The following is a 15,445-nucleotide window of genomic DNA, read 5'->3' as shown; positions in this document are numbered from 1 at the left end:
ACATATTACCACATAATAAAAGAAAAGTAAGGATTGTATTGAGTTTTTTAAGGACATAAATTTATTTTCTCATGGTTCTGGAGGCTGAAAGTCCAAGATCAAGGGTTGACAGGTTGGCTCCTCCTGAGACTGGGTTTTGTTTACATAAGCAGATGAGAGCTATTAGAGAATGTTTGTAGGCTGAGGGGAAAATAAAACAGACAAGATGACGAAGAAGGGACAGATGGAGCCAGGTCAAGAGGATAGTTGGGAGGCTCACTACAGAATGTGGACCACCATCTCTCCCAACCTGAATGGAACAGAGGTGAGAAGGCAGGTGTTAGGGTACACTAGGTCAGAGGAAGATATCTAGGTGGATGAACCCCATCCTCCCTGTCAGAGTCCATGTCCCCACACCTGTCCCACACAGCACCTGTCCCTGAAGAGCCATTCTGCACCAATCTGTTGTCCTGCAAGATTGTAAACTCATCATAATAAACAGAGCCCACTCCTGCATTTTTACCTCTCTCCTAGGATATATAGCTTTGCACCAGAATATGATTGGAAACTTTCATACTGTGATTTTCACATCTGTTCTTGCCCGTTTATCCCATCTGCTGAGGTAGACTGGTGGTTCTCTTGTAAGTATCTCCATCGTCAGCAGCACTGTTGAAGTCACACAAGGCCTTACACAGTTCTATCCAGTCTCCCCGTATCCCCACCTACCCTTGATGAACTCGTCTGGAGTTTCCTGCTCTGCTGCTTGCCTGCAGACAAACATTTATACAAGTTGAAAAAGGAAATATTGTACCCTCCCTGGACCACCATGGTCTGCAACAAGCTCAGAGCTCAAGGCTCAAGTAATGTCATGTAATTGGGGTCTGCAGCTAATGGCAGAGAATAGAGTGCTGAGTATTATGTTTCATCCTCACTCACCTTAGGAAAACCTTGCCTGAGCAGCTTGCAGGAGACAGTGGCTTCAAAGACTGGTTCTGAGAATAAGAGAAAAGTTCCCAGATTATCTGTACGTAGTCATTAGCAAAGGTGGAGCTACTTTAGGCCTGTAGTGACAACTCTAGGATAAGGATGCTGTGGGAAGAACTGCTGTGTTCGCTGTCCTTCAGGAGACTGATTCAGAGGATCCGCAGGACTGAACTATGCACACAGATTAACCATGAATCCTTGGGATTGTGAAATAGTTTTAAGAAATGAAAGTAAGACATTTGTCATTTTTTGATATTTTTATGCAAAGAATTAATTAATTCGTTTTTCTCCTATATTTTGATGTTATTGATAGATTTGACTTAAGCCTGAAGACTTGTGTCCTGAGGTTAATGACCAGCAAAACACAGGGCAGACCTGTGTTTCTAAAACAAGGATGGACATTTATTTTTGTGAGACACTTAGACTGACCCTGCTCAAAGAGAAGCTGGGTCTAAGTTAACTTCTTCCTGAGCTTTAGCTATCTATGATGATTGTGCTTACTGAGTCAAAAGGCTAACTCCTTGCTTCCCACACTTTTCGTCCATACTTCCTCCCTCTCCTTCCTACCTATTTAGACCTCCCAAAGATGAGCTGTCCTGAGTAAGGGAACATTTCCAAGGTCTCTCAGATATAGAACCCTTGCTTGTTGTAGGAAGGAATACCTTCCTAGCCCTATCCGAGGCCTTCAGCCTCTCCTGTTTCCCACCTCTCTGAAGTTTGGTGCACATGACAACAGCTTGAGGAAGTTTCCTTAACTTCCTTCATCTTAGTCTCTGAAGGTTTAGACAGCTACCAACAGATCAAGATGGAGGAAACCTGCAGTTGTTACCTATTTATTTGCTTGGCAATATTAAAAATAGCAAATGTAGCCGGGCGCCGGTGGCTCACGCCTGTAATCCTAACTACTCAGGAGGCTGAGATCTGAGGATCGCGGTTCAAAGCCAGCCCGGGCAGGAGAGACCGTGAGACTCCTATCTCCAATAAACCACTAGAAAACCGGAAGTGGCGCTGTAGCTCAAGTGGTAGAGCGCTCGCCTTGAGCTGAAGAGCTGAGGGACAAGCGCCCAGGCCCAGAGTTCAAGCCCCACAACCACCAAAAAAAAAAAAAAAAAATAGCAAATGTATTTTGTTTCATTTCTTTAAAATATTTCCGTGATGCTAGGTGCCCATGGCTCATGTCTATAATCCTAGCAACTCAAGAAGCTGAGATCTAAGGCTCTCAGTTCAAAGCCAACTTGGGGCAGCAAAGTCCATGAGACTCTCAGTTCCAATTAACAACCAAAACAAAGCCAGAAGTGGAGCTGTGGCTCAAATGGTATAACACAAAAAAGTTCAGAGTCATCGCTCAGTCCCTGAATTGAAGCCCCAGGATGGTGCGTGCGTGTGTGGGCACACACACACACACGCACGCACGCACGCGCACTTCAGTGCTAACAGTAGACAAGATGGCTGGTGACCTCACAGAGCAGAAGACTGTGGTATACTTGGTCTTTTTTCTTTTTCTTTTTTTTTTAATTTTTTTTTTGGGGTCTGGTCGTGGGGCCTGAACTCTGGGCCTGGACGCTGTCCCTTAGCTCTTCAGCTCAAGGCTAGCACTCTACCACTTGAGCCACAGTGCCACTTCCGGCTTTTTTCTTTTTGCTTATGTGGTGCTGAGGAATCAAACTCAGGGCCTCAGGCATGCAAGGCAAGCATTCTACCACTGAGCCACCTTCCCAGCCCTTACTTGGTCTTTTTTTTATACCAGTAAATCTATCAGAGAATTCTGACATATAAAACCAGGGGGAGGTGTGTAGGAAAAAGAGTGAGCACAGGGATAAATATAACTGCTGCTGCTGCTGGAACATTGGGCCGTACTATTTACAATTTCATTTTAATCTGGCTTCTCACCTTTTTAAAGAAGCAACTTAGTCTGTCTTTGGTTGCAGAGGGCCTTAAACAAGAGTAATCCTAATGGAAGAGCCCTTTGCCTACTCAGATGCTTGTCATAGGCCTTTCCTAAGGAGTCTGCTTCCTTCCTGTCACAGACACAGTCTGTTCTTTACTATCTTCTAGTCTTCCCTCTTTCTGCCCTAGTCTTTTTCAGACGCTTATGTTATGGCACTTTTGACTTATCTTGTGGCAATACTGTCTTTGATATCCCTGCATTCACAGTTTAAAGAAACAAAAAATTAGCCTTACATCTCCCATCACTACCATGCCAGACAACCTGCTTTTGTTCCAATCAAAATGTTCCTTTGTTCTTAATACTGCTTTCGAAGTAAATATTTTATATATGGAAGCCCAGAGTTACTGTAGAGGGAATTTTGTGTCTAATTGTTTTAAATTCATGAATTAAGTCCATTAGCAGTTTTTTGAACTAGAGACATCGTAATGAAGCTCTGACATTAAAAAAAATAACTTCGGTAGAATTGATAGGCAATTGAAAAGTATCTCATACTTTCATATCTATAAACAATAGAAAGTTGGTATATATTTGAGACATACTTGATTGGTTGATTGGTTGGGTTTTTTATTGTAAAGATACTGTACAGAGGAGTTACAGTTACATGAATAAGGGAATGTGTAATTTCCTATTGAGTATTGTTACCCCCTCCTTTGTTTTTGATTGCTTGGTTTTTGCTTCATTATTTCTCTCTCTCTAAGAGCTGGGGGAAAAACACAGTACATTTTGAGTCTAGATCATTAAATGTGGATCTAGTCTTGGGAGTTTGGGTTCTTTGAGAAGTGTCAGTGTTTTTTCTCAGGGCTGTGTCAAAGAGATGTGCAATGGGGATGAAAGGATGAAACTAACTGTGTTGTGTTAATTTTAGTCTTACTGGATGCCAAGAAGTAGGCCCGAAGGTGTGATACCTTAGTAGAAGAGTGTATTCCTTTTTGGCTAGGTGTTGGCCTAACAATAGGCCTTCAGGCAACAGTGACACTGTATCTAACCTGACATCCTAAACAGTGTATCCTGCATCTGTGCAGTAAGCTTGCTGCCCACAGGAGGGAGTGGCCAAGATCCTGTGATTAAGCAAAGGAAAGAGGCAGAGCATCTTCTTTTCTGAATTTTGTTTGTGTCAATTCTTGTAGCTTTTAAACTTTTTACAAACAAAACCCTTTGTCTTTTTGTCTTCTGCCACTGGCCCTGGTTATAGACTGGGCATGGGTGTTTCCAAATTGAAAATGAATGTGAAAATGAATCCTACTTTTCATACGATACATTTGATTGCTCTGGGGTCTCCTGAATGTAGATCTTTGTTGCTTTCTCTGTGTGTGGCTGCCATAGACATCCTTCCTTTCTGTTGACTTTCCCCAAAGCTGGTTTAAGGCCGTGGGAATTGTTTTAGTTCTTCTGTCAGGTGTGCCTTCCAGAAGCTTCTATATGCTTCTGCAGAGGCCCTTACCACTGGGAAGATGGTTCTTTAAGCCTCTAGCTTAGCCCTTTATGTTTACAAAAAAAGGTTGGAACAGATTTTTTTCAAGGATGTAGGTATAAAGGGAAAGGGATTGAAGTCAGGTGAAAAAGCTGTGGAATGCTTACACACACTAAGATAGCAAGTTTGATGGTGTCCCATGTGTGCAGTGGAGAGCAGGTGTTTGTCTTTACTGAGAAGGAAACAAAGGGGCAGAGATACCCACTAGACAAGAAAAGGTGTTTTAGGGAGTCAGGGACAAGATGGCATACTAGAAGCATCTTCCATTTGACTCTGTTAATGAAAACAGTCGGGGTAACAGAAGAAAATATATGCTGAAGGGAGAAAGAAAGGAAGAACATCAGGGATCAAGAAAGAGGTGACAGGATAGCTGGAAAGCAGTGAGGAACAGAAGGGCTCCTAGGGAAAGGAAGATACTAAAGATACAAACACAAGGTAAGCCAGCCAGCCCTGGCAATAGATTGACCAGCCACCAGGCAAATCCACACTTTTTGCTTGTGTCTGGAATTGTTAGTGCAGGGATTTGGTGTGACAGTGGCTGCTCCTGTGTGGCAAGCAAACTTCAGAGAATGGCATTTTGTCCACCCCTTACCTTGAAGATCTATAGCAAGGCACTATCATGAGAGAGAGCCTATTATTTGAGACTGAGTGACTCTGGGGACTTGAAAGCAAAGAGCAATCATGGCTCTGGAAGTCCTGGTATGCCTGTCCACAGTATCTCCATGGGAAACAGTCACAAGAGGTGGCTGTGGACAGGGAAAAGATCTGATAGGTACTCACTAAGAGGTTTAAGCCCTAGGAAATTAGGGCAGTGAAGGGCATGATAGTCAGTGGCATCACCTTTCATGAGAAAGAATGAGTCCCATTTCCTAAATACCACTGGGGAAATGAACACTGAGCCCAGGCTGATTGAATGCTTAGCCTCCAGGAACTGCTCCATGGCTACATATGTTTGCTGCTGGGCAGGACTGACAGCTCTGAAACAGGTCCAGAAAACTAGATAGGTTCCCCAGCCTCCCTCTCCCCAACACACAGGTTATAGAACTACTGGGCAAGGTCTGGAAGCATAGAGATAGACTGCCAAGAGCTGTTTGTTACTTACATATGTTTGCTGCAAGGCAGATCTGAGAGCTCTAAGCCCAGGATCCCAGGTCACATGATTGCCCCCAGCTTCCTTGCTCCTACAACATGGTGATCTGCTGGGCAAGATCTGAAAGCACTGAATCTGGCAGCCAGAGTGCCTGAATCCCTCAATCATTACTTCCAAATCAGGGCATAACCCAGTGCATTGTTTTCTTCCCCCTGCCTTCTACATTTTTGTGAGATACACTAAGGCTTAGAGGCTTGCTGCTCCTAGAGGCACCAAGGTGCTTGGAAAACATGGAAACCTTCCCACGTCAAGACTGCAAAGCCCCTTGCAGCTAGCACCAATTCTTGGTACACAGGTAATAGAAGCTGTTAAAAGGAAAACATCCCCAAAACACATAACTAATCCTTGGTCAACTGGGCTCACAGACCACATATGGCAACAGCCTGTACTCTAGGAACTACAAGAGACTCCAGCTAATTTTTCTTTATCTCAATGTGATGGAGTTCAGATGCACTCTAGCTCCAGGCCAGTTGTGAAAACCTGCAACCCAGCCTGTCACTCTGTAGTCTTCCTGATCATTGGGGATATTTCAACTGAAAAACTATAGGTGATTAAAACTTCTAAAAACTTGCCCTCAGATATGCAAATCCCAACACAGGAACACAAGGAATGTGGGGGGAGAAAAGGCAATATGGCAATATGACCTTAAAAAAATCAATAATGCCACTATTGTGGACACTAATGAGAGTGTAGTGGATAAGATCCCAAAGAATTCAGAAGAATGATTATAAAAATGACCAGTGAAATTAAACAAAACATTAATAAACACATGAATAAACACCGAATAAGGAAAACATTACAGGATGTGAAAAAGGAATTCAAAACCATCTTAAAGTTCTGAAAAAAAAAACACAACAAGATTCTGGAAATAAAAGATTCAATAAATCAAATTTTTAAAAATCTCAAAAGTTGAAGGCCTCATCAATAAACAGGATCAAGTTGAAAGCAGAATATCAGAGTTTTAAGTAGATTAATTAGAACATTCCAATAAAGATTTGAAAAATAAGAAAATACAAATAGAGCCAAGAAGACCTCTGGGACACAATTAAAAGACCAAATTTATGAGTGCTGGGCATAGAAGAAAAGTGGAAATTATAGAAAACATTCAATAAAGTAACAGCAAAACTTAAGGGGAAAAAAAATGAACCTGCCTATAACATTTTACAGCCAGTATAGAATAATGGAAAATAATATTGAAAGCTGAAAGAGAGAAATTACAAATCACATATAAAGGAAAACCAATTGGAGTAACAATAGATTTCTCAACAGAAATTCTAAAAGTAAGAAAGCATGGAATGTTATATTTCAAACCCTGAAAAACCTAAAACTAAACAAAAACTAAAGGAATTACTGACTACTGAGCCACCACTGAAGAAGATACTTAAAAGAATCCTACACATAGAAGAGGAAAATAAATTCATTCATGAAACTATGGGGAAAAATGTCTCACTAAAATAGATAAACAAGGATTAAGGAAGACTCAAACATTACAAAAGCAGCAACGTTGCAAGAATTACCACATACCTTTGAATAATAACTCTGACTTTTAATGGTCTAAATCAAAAGACAAAAATTGGATTAAGTATTTTAAAAGCAATTGAATTTTTTTTAACAAAACAACCCTCTTGCTTACAAGAACAGCACTTCTATGGCAAAGGCAAAACTAAGAGTAAAGTAAAAGGGTAGAAAAGATATATTCTAAGCAAGTGCATCCTGAAAGCAAGGGAGGAATAGCTATCCCTATATCTGACAAAGTAGATCCTAACCAAAATTAGAAGAAAGGAAGAAAGTAAAAAAGGAGAATTCATCAAGAGAATATAATGTCACCTGAATGCCACCAATACTGGATATAAAAGCACAAATAGACTCCAACATAATTATAGTTGGTGACTTAAAAATCTCACTAATAGGTTATCCAGACAGAACAGTCAACAAAGGAACTTCAGAATTAAATGACACTATAGATTAAGTCGGTATACTAGATATGTATAGACTATTTCACACAATAGTCACAGAATACACATTTTGCTCAGTGTATGTATATTGGAACTTTCTCCAACGTAGATCATATTCCAAGTTATAAGCAAATATTAATAAATATGAGATTCATAAAACTGTATTTTACCAGATACCAATTGAATAAAACTAGAAATCAATAAAAACTGCATAAAATATTAAAACACATGTATATGTAACAATATATTTTGGATGATCAGAAAGAAATTGAAGAAGTAAGGAAGTAAAAATTAATTTTAGCATTAAATGAAATTGAAAACATTATACCTCAGAACCTTAGGGTAGCAGCAAAGGCAATACTCAAAAGAAAATTTATAGGGATATCAAAATAACTTAATGGTAGGTCCCAAGTTCTTAGGACAAAAACAAATCAAGCCCCAAGTCAGTAGACCTAAAGAAATAATAAAGATCATAGCAGAAATTGATGATATGGGGACTAAAAACAATACAGAGAATTGAGCAAGAAGTTGGTTCTTTGGTAAGATAAACAAGATGGACAAGACTTTGCCAAACTACCCAGAAGAGAGAGGAAGACACAAATTAATAAAATAGATGAAAAGGAGATACCACCTCAAATGCCAGTGAAACTCTAAGGGCTGATAAGAAATATTACAAAAACTGACATTTTAATGAACTGGAAAATCTAGATGAAATAGATAAAATTTTAGGTGCATCTCACCTACCAAAATTGAAGCAAGAAGATATAGACAGCCAGATCTATAATAAGCAATGAAGTCAAAACAGTAATAATCTCCCAACAGAAAATCCCAGGACCATAATTAACTTCAAATTCTTCTAGATCTTTAAAGAGCTAACACTAATCCCCCTCAAACCATTATATAAATTAAAAAGGGGAAACAATACTACCAAACTAATTCTGTGAAGTTAGTATTACCTTTATACAAAATCAAGGACTAAGGACATAGCAATTAAAAGAGAAAACTATAGATATGATGAACATAGATACAGAAGCAAGGATGATTCAATATATGCAAATCAATAATGTAGCACAGGACATAAACTAGATAAAAGACAAAAATTACATGATCATCTCTATAGATGCAGAAAAAGCCTTTAACAAATTTAACATCCCTAAGTAAAACAGGCCTTGTTTGGTGGGAGGTATTAGAGGGTGAATTAAGGTGAATATGGTTAAAGTACTTTATATGCATATATGAGAAACATTAAAAAGTGTTTTAAGAAAGGGAGGGAATAAATGAGAGTGATAGAGGAAAGTTTGAGGTACATGAAGTGTCACAATAAAATCCCTTTTGTACAAGTAATGTATGTTAATAAAATATCCTAGCAATATCCCTTCATGATAAACCCTGATGAAGGTAGGAATAGAAGGAACATACCTCAACATAAACGTATATAATAAGCCTGTGGCCAACATTATACTAAAGTCTGGAATGAGACAAGGATATCTTCTCTCTCTACTTTTATGCAATTTTAGTGCTTAGATTTTTATCCAGAGCAAAGAAATAAAAGGGATACAGATATTATATGAAGAAGTCAAATTATCCTTATTTGCCGATGATAAGATCCTGTACTTAGAAGATCTAAAGTTTCTGCTGAAAAAAAAAATCTTAGATCTGATTTTTAAAAATAATACTTTTAGCAGAATAGCATGATGTAAAATCAGCATACAGTATCAAAAAGCTTGTCTATATGCCAGTAACAGGCTAAGAGAGAAATCAGGAAGCAATCGCATTCCAAATAGCCTCAAAAAGTAAATAAAGTACTACAGACAAACCTAATTAAGGAACTTTAAGACTTCTACAATGAATTTTAAAATATCAAAGAAAGAAGTTGGGCACCAGTGGCTAATGCCTATAATCCTAGCTACTCAGGAAGCTGAGATCTGAGGATTGTGGTTCAAAGCCAGCCTGGGCAGAAAAGTCCCAACTAATCTCCAATTAATCACTCAAAACCAGAAGTGGTGCTGTGGCTCAAGTGGTAGAGTGCTAGACTTGAGCACAAAGAGGCTTAGGGATAGTGGATAGCACACAGGCCCAGAGTTCAAGCCCTGCAATTACCAAAAAAAAAAAAAAAAAATTAAAGAAACTGAAGGAGATTCTAGAAGCTAGAATAATCTCCTTTGTGGCAGGAATTAGAAGAATTAATATTGTGAAAGTGGATATATAACCAAAAGCAGCCTAAGGTTCTGTCTGAAATAGGGCTCTAGTAACTCAGGAAATAAGAGCAAAAATGGACAAATGGGATTACATCAAATTTAAAAGCTTCTGTATGGGGCTGGGAAGGTGGCTCAGTGGTAGAGCACTTGCCTTGCATGCCTGAGGCCCAGGGCTCGATTCCTCAGCACCACATAAGCAGAAAAAAAAAGCCAGAAGTGGTGCTGTGGCTCAAGTGGTAGAGCGCTAGCCTTGAGCTGAAGAGCTGAGGGACAGCGCCAGGCCCTGAGTTCAGGCCCCAAGACCGGACCCCCCCCCAAAAATAAAAAACTTCTGTATATCAAAGGAGACAATAACTAGAATGAAGAGACAGCCTTACAATGGGGGGAAAATCATTGCCAACTATCAATTTGGCAGGGGATTAATATCCAGTATATATAAATAACCCAGAAAAATAAGCACCAGAACAAATAATCAATTGGATGAATGAATTGAACAGACAGATTTCAGAAGAAATACAAATGGCAAATAAATACATGAAAAAATGTTCAGCATCTTTAGCCATAGAGAAATTCAAATTGAAACTATAGTCAGATTCCATCTCAACTTAAAATTACTATCAAGAAAACAAGTAAGTGCTGGTGAAGATGCAGGAAAAATGAAACCTGTATTTACTATTGGTGGGAATATAAATGATTGCATTCAGTATGGAAATCAGTGTGAAGATTTCTCAAAAAATTATAGATAGAAGTCCCTTCTGACCCTATTATTCCACTCTTGGGCATCCATTAGAAGGGGATATATATAGGCATGCAACAGAGATACCTGCACACCCTTGTTTATAATATCATATTCACAAAAGCCAAGCTATCGAGTCAGTTTAGGTGCCCATCAACATAAATAAAGAATCTAGGGGGGCTGGGAAGATGGCTCAGTGGTAGAGCACTTGCCTTGCATGCCTGAGGCCCTGGGTTCAATTCCTCAGTACCACATAAGCAAAAAGAAAAAAGCCGGAAGTGCTGCTGTGGCTCAAGTGGTAGAGCACTAGCCTTGAGCTGAAGAGCTGTGGGACAGCGCCCAGGCCCAGAGTTCAGGCCCCACGACAGGACCCCCCCCCCAAAAAAAAAAAAAAAGAATCTAGGTATATATACATAGTAGCACATTTTTCAGCATTCAACCATTCAGGAAAATGGTTGAACTTAGGAGCAACGTGTTAAGTGAAATAAGCCATACTCAAAAATATATCATGTTTTCTCTTATATACAGAATCTAGGTCTAAAAAAGAAAAAGGAAGATATGAATATAAAGGAAAGATATCTGAGGAGGGAAAAATTAGAAGATGATGGAGAGGAGCAGGGAGAGAGGACAAGAAAGAATAATGGGGAAGTGGTGCTTTGGCTCAAGTGGTAGAGCACTAGCCTTGAGCTGAAGACTCAGGAACAGCACCCAGGCCCAGAGTTCAAGCCCCATGACCAACCAAAAAAAAAAAAAAAAGAGTAATAGAGGTGAATTTGATCAAAGTGTAGTATATGCGTGTATGGATATATCCCATTAAGCCTTTGTACAGTTAATACATGTTAATTTTATGCTAATTTTTAAAGGAGTAGAGTACTTCCAGTGAATGGATAATGTGCCCACAGTGTAGGCATAAGGGATGGTGGGCCTCTGATTATAGCAAAAGACAGGTAATAAATGTTAAGAACTCTGAAGATTATATGTGGTCCCTGGCTAGCGCTCAGCAATGAAAGGCTTCAGAGGAAACAGCACAAACCAACTTGGTAACAGAGGGTGTCTAGGAACCTATATGCAACTCACAACAAACTTTTGTGTGTAAATATTTCAGAGGAAGGCTCAGAGCTTTCATTAGATTTTAAAGCAGTTCTCTACTGCCCATCTTTTATGACAAGGTACCTCGAAATGATAACAGGGTTACTTATGCTAGAGCATCCTCTGGGGAAAAGGACAAAAACCCTAGAAGGCTGCATGATGTAACCTGGATGCAAGAAGGAATCCCTGAGCCTACTAGAGTGTATGAGAAGGAACTGTCACCTGAGCAGGCTGAAGACTGGCTGTCCATCATGACATGGACACTCTGTGGGAGGAGGGATGGTTTGGAAAGAAATGGAGAAAGGAAACAAGCTTAATCCCTAGAGGGAAACTCAAAACCACAAGAATGAAGAGGTCATGGTCCTGTTGTACTAGGGGAATTTGGAACAGCTTGCTACATTGAAGAAATCTGGATGTGTTTGGAGAAGCCAAGCTAACCTTGGAAGGGCTCTTCGTAAGGATTCATGTAACACCTTTCCCCCAAGCCCCACCCTAGAAATTTTGCAAACACCTGGAATTATCTGAGTATACGCGGCCTCCTGAGGACCAGACTTAGGACCTGCTTCCCATGGCAGAAGACTCAAACGCATTGAGCCCCTTATATTTTTGGATAGAGTTAGTTCCTGAAATAATCTGGAAAATGTGGTTTCAGATTTTTTTGAAGAATCATTATAGTCTGATATTACAAAATCAAGACTCTTTATAAAGCTATTTAGTGGGTCCTGCTATTTTCCCGTACCTCATGCTTCTATTTTAGAATACCACTTCTTCCTTCCAGGTAGAAGCTGTGTTCTGTGGAGATTCTGTGAGGTGGACAACACGCAGGCTGGGTTGATGGAGGCATTCTAGCTGCCCTGAGGGGGAGCCCCTTGTAACATCTCTGGAATTCACTGGCAGCCCATGCCTTCCATCTTTCCAGTTTCACTGCCACTATGTCATATTTCCCTCCAAAACAGCCTTTCTGAACACAAGCAGAGCCAATTCCCAGTGTTAACTACATGGAGTTTTCCTTTGTTTTCATCCTCTTGGCATCTGTGTACCATTGAGTACTTAAGAACCTAAGAGCCTGCATGCTGGGATACTACCTGGCTTCAAGTCCAGCTTCATTAGCCTATACTGGAGTGGCCTTGGCAAATTACTCAGTTTCTCAGTGCCTTGGTGTCCTTATATGAAAGAAAATCAGTAATCCTATTTCACAGGGCTGTGGTGACAGCAAATCATTGCTATGTGCGTAGTGAGCAATCAGTGCCTGTCTTGTAGTAAGCACTGTTGAAGTGTCTCTTCTTGCTTTTTCAGTCCCTCCTTTGACTTTCCTTTCTTCCTGTGGTGATGATGCAGCTCCCTATTCAGACCAGCCACTACCTTGGCCTGGGCTTACAGTACAAATGCTATGTTGATCCCCTCATTAGGTTCTTGCCCAGTACTTCAGACTCAGGAACTCCAAAAATATATTAATATTTGACTTTTTTTTTGTCGGTCGTGGGGCTTGAACTCTGGGTCTGGGCACTGTCCCTCAGCTCTTCATTTCAAGGCTAGCGCTCTATCACTTGAGCCACAGCGCCACATCTGCCTTTTTCTGCATATCTAGTGCTGAGGAATCGAACCCAGGGCCTCATGCATGCAAGGCAAGCACTCTACCACTGAGCCACCCTCCCAGTCCCAATATTTGATTTATTTTATGTAAAAATAAATTTTATTATAGAACATATAGGAAAATTAAATCCCAACAGTAGTAATCCGTCCATTCAGCATTCACCACCACTAAACTTGGGCATATTTCCTTAAGTTCAGGCTGCTTCCCCCAGGGGATAATAAATAGACTGGAAATAAAAATAAATAAATAGACTGGAGATATTTTGATAGGGAAGGACATAGTACTGGCCTCTGGAGGGTAGAAGCTAAGGGTTCTACTGGACATTTTATAATGTATAAGACAGCCCCCTCCCCCATAGCAAGGAATTATATGGCCCAACAGTACTGGGGTCAAGAAACTGTTTTCATACAAGTTGAATTGGTTTTCTTTTTCTGTTCCGTCCTGCTTCCCACCTGTGCTCTCTATTTGTCAGGGGTCCTGCCTTCTTCCCTTTCTTCTCCCCAGAATTCTATGAACAGTCAGCAAGCCCACAGAGTTCTGTCACATGTTGAGCAGCAGTCTTTTTTCTCTCCCCTAGTTGTGACACTGATAACCACTCACAAACTAATGAATAGACTTCCCATTGCCCCTTCACTTCCAAGTCTCCTGTGAGGCCTGGCTTGTATACTTGGGGATGTGCATAGAACTCTTCTGCCTATTGAATTCAGCCCAGACCTGGTAGAGTCTGCCTGGGACATATCTGACTCATCCTGACACCATTCTAAGTGCAGTCTTGCTCTGTAAATCTTTGTTGAGTGGTGTGTGTGTGTGTGTGTGCGTGTGTGTAAGAGAGAGAGAGAGAGAGAGAGAGAGTGAGAGAGAGAGAGAGAGAGAGAGAGATTGAAAAGCCTGGAACAAAGTCTCCTCTGACACAGTCTCTTTACAGATTCTTGAGGAGTGGTTTGGCCGGACCATCATCCGCTCCTGCACCAAATTGAGCTATGAGCATGCACAGAGCATGATTGAGAAACCAACTGAGAAGATCCCCCAGGAAGAGCTGCCCCTCATTTCCCCAGAACACAGTAGTGAGGAGGTACACCAGGCTGTCCTGAACCTGCACGGAATTGCAAAGCAGCTTCGTCGGCAGCGCTTTGTGGATGGCGCACTTCGTTTGGATCAGGTCAGTGAGATTTTGGTTTTTTGACATTCCTCATGTTCTTTATTCCACGGGGAAGCCCTGTTTTACATCATTATGAAAAAAATTAAATATAGTATGCAGAAGCAGGAAACAATATAATGAATTTGCTGTACTCACCATAAATCCATCCAACTTGAATAATTCTGAGCTGATGACAATCTTATTTAATGTATGCTCACACCTACTTTTCCCACCAGATTTCTTTTTCCCTATGCCTACAACATGTTTTATTTAGAAAGTATGTCAAGTGTCAAACTACAAGAATAGTATATGGAGTTCAGTATTACACTTTGGGTTATAGACAGTAGGGTGAGAGGCAGCATGATGTTGTCAGTCTCTTTGCCTCCTTCCTCGCTACACTGTCCTCTTCCATACAGGTAGATGGGTGCTAGTTGCCACCCATCCTCCATGTTGGGGCCTGGTGACATGAGTCACAGCAAAAGGATGGTCTCTGTTTGGCTCTGTGACTAAAACTCCCCCAGCTGCTGTGTGGACAGGCTGCATATATGACTGGATCCTCATTCTTCGCTGTGACAAACACCTGAGAAAAACAACTTAAGATTTATTTTAAGAAAGATTTATTTTGGCTCATGGGTCCAAAAGTTTAGTCCATGGCACTTGGCTCCATTGTTCCCAGACTATGATGAGTCAGAGACACCATGGTGGGGAGCACATGGCAGAACAGAGCTGGTTATCTCATGGTGGGCAGGGAGCAGAGAAACAGAAAGAGGCTGGGGACTGGGTGTCTTTCCAAGCTCTTCTCCCTGTGTCCTACTTCTTCACTTTAGGCCCTATCTCCAAATAAAGCCATCAAGAGCTCGATCCATTGATTACATCAGAGCCCTCAGGGTCCAATTACCAAGAAGCCTATGAGCTGCAACTAAGATTTTAACACATCAGCCTATGGGGAATACTTCAGATCCAAACTGTAGTACTCACTGCAGCTTGTTCTTGGAGGCAGAAACAGGAGACATGGAAATTCAGAAGGCAGTTGTCTAATATCTTTTCCTAAGACTCAACAAAAAGCTATCTTTTTATTCCTTGTATTCCACACAGGATTATCTGTTTACAAATTCCAGATTAAGTTGTGAAGAAGCAGAGAGCTGAGGCACTTGTAAAACATTGGCTGTTAAAGCAAACGGGCCTGAACTGACACTGATTACT

At 40.7% G+C, this 15,445-nt stretch overlaps 1 protein-coding gene across 2 annotated transcripts in view; it reads left to right on the top strand.

Moving 5' to 3' along the window:
- Positions 1-15,445, top strand: part of Dis3l2 (DIS3 like 3'-5' exoribonuclease 2) — a 401,227-nt gene that overhangs the window by 315,365 nt on the left and 70,417 nt on the right. For both annotated transcript variants that reach the window (XM_070014895.1, XM_070014884.1), the window contains one exon: positions 14,030-14,263. In XM_070014895.1, the coding sequence (XP_069870996.1) occupies positions 14,030-14,263 (234 nt within the window). The remainder of the gene's footprint in view (positions 1-14,029; positions 14,264-15,445) is intronic.

This window comes from Dipodomys merriami, unplaced genomic scaffold (assembly GCF_024711535.1).
Source record: "Dipodomys merriami isolate MVZ:Mamm:240054 unplaced genomic scaffold, mDipMer1.0.p SCAF_1, whole genome shotgun sequence".
In the NCBI taxonomy this organism is placed as follows: domain Eukaryota; kingdom Metazoa; phylum Chordata; class Mammalia; order Rodentia; family Heteromyidae; genus Dipodomys; species Dipodomys merriami.
The sequence above is the reverse complement of the archived record's forward strand: the minus strand, read 5'-3'. Positions and strand labels throughout refer to the sequence as shown.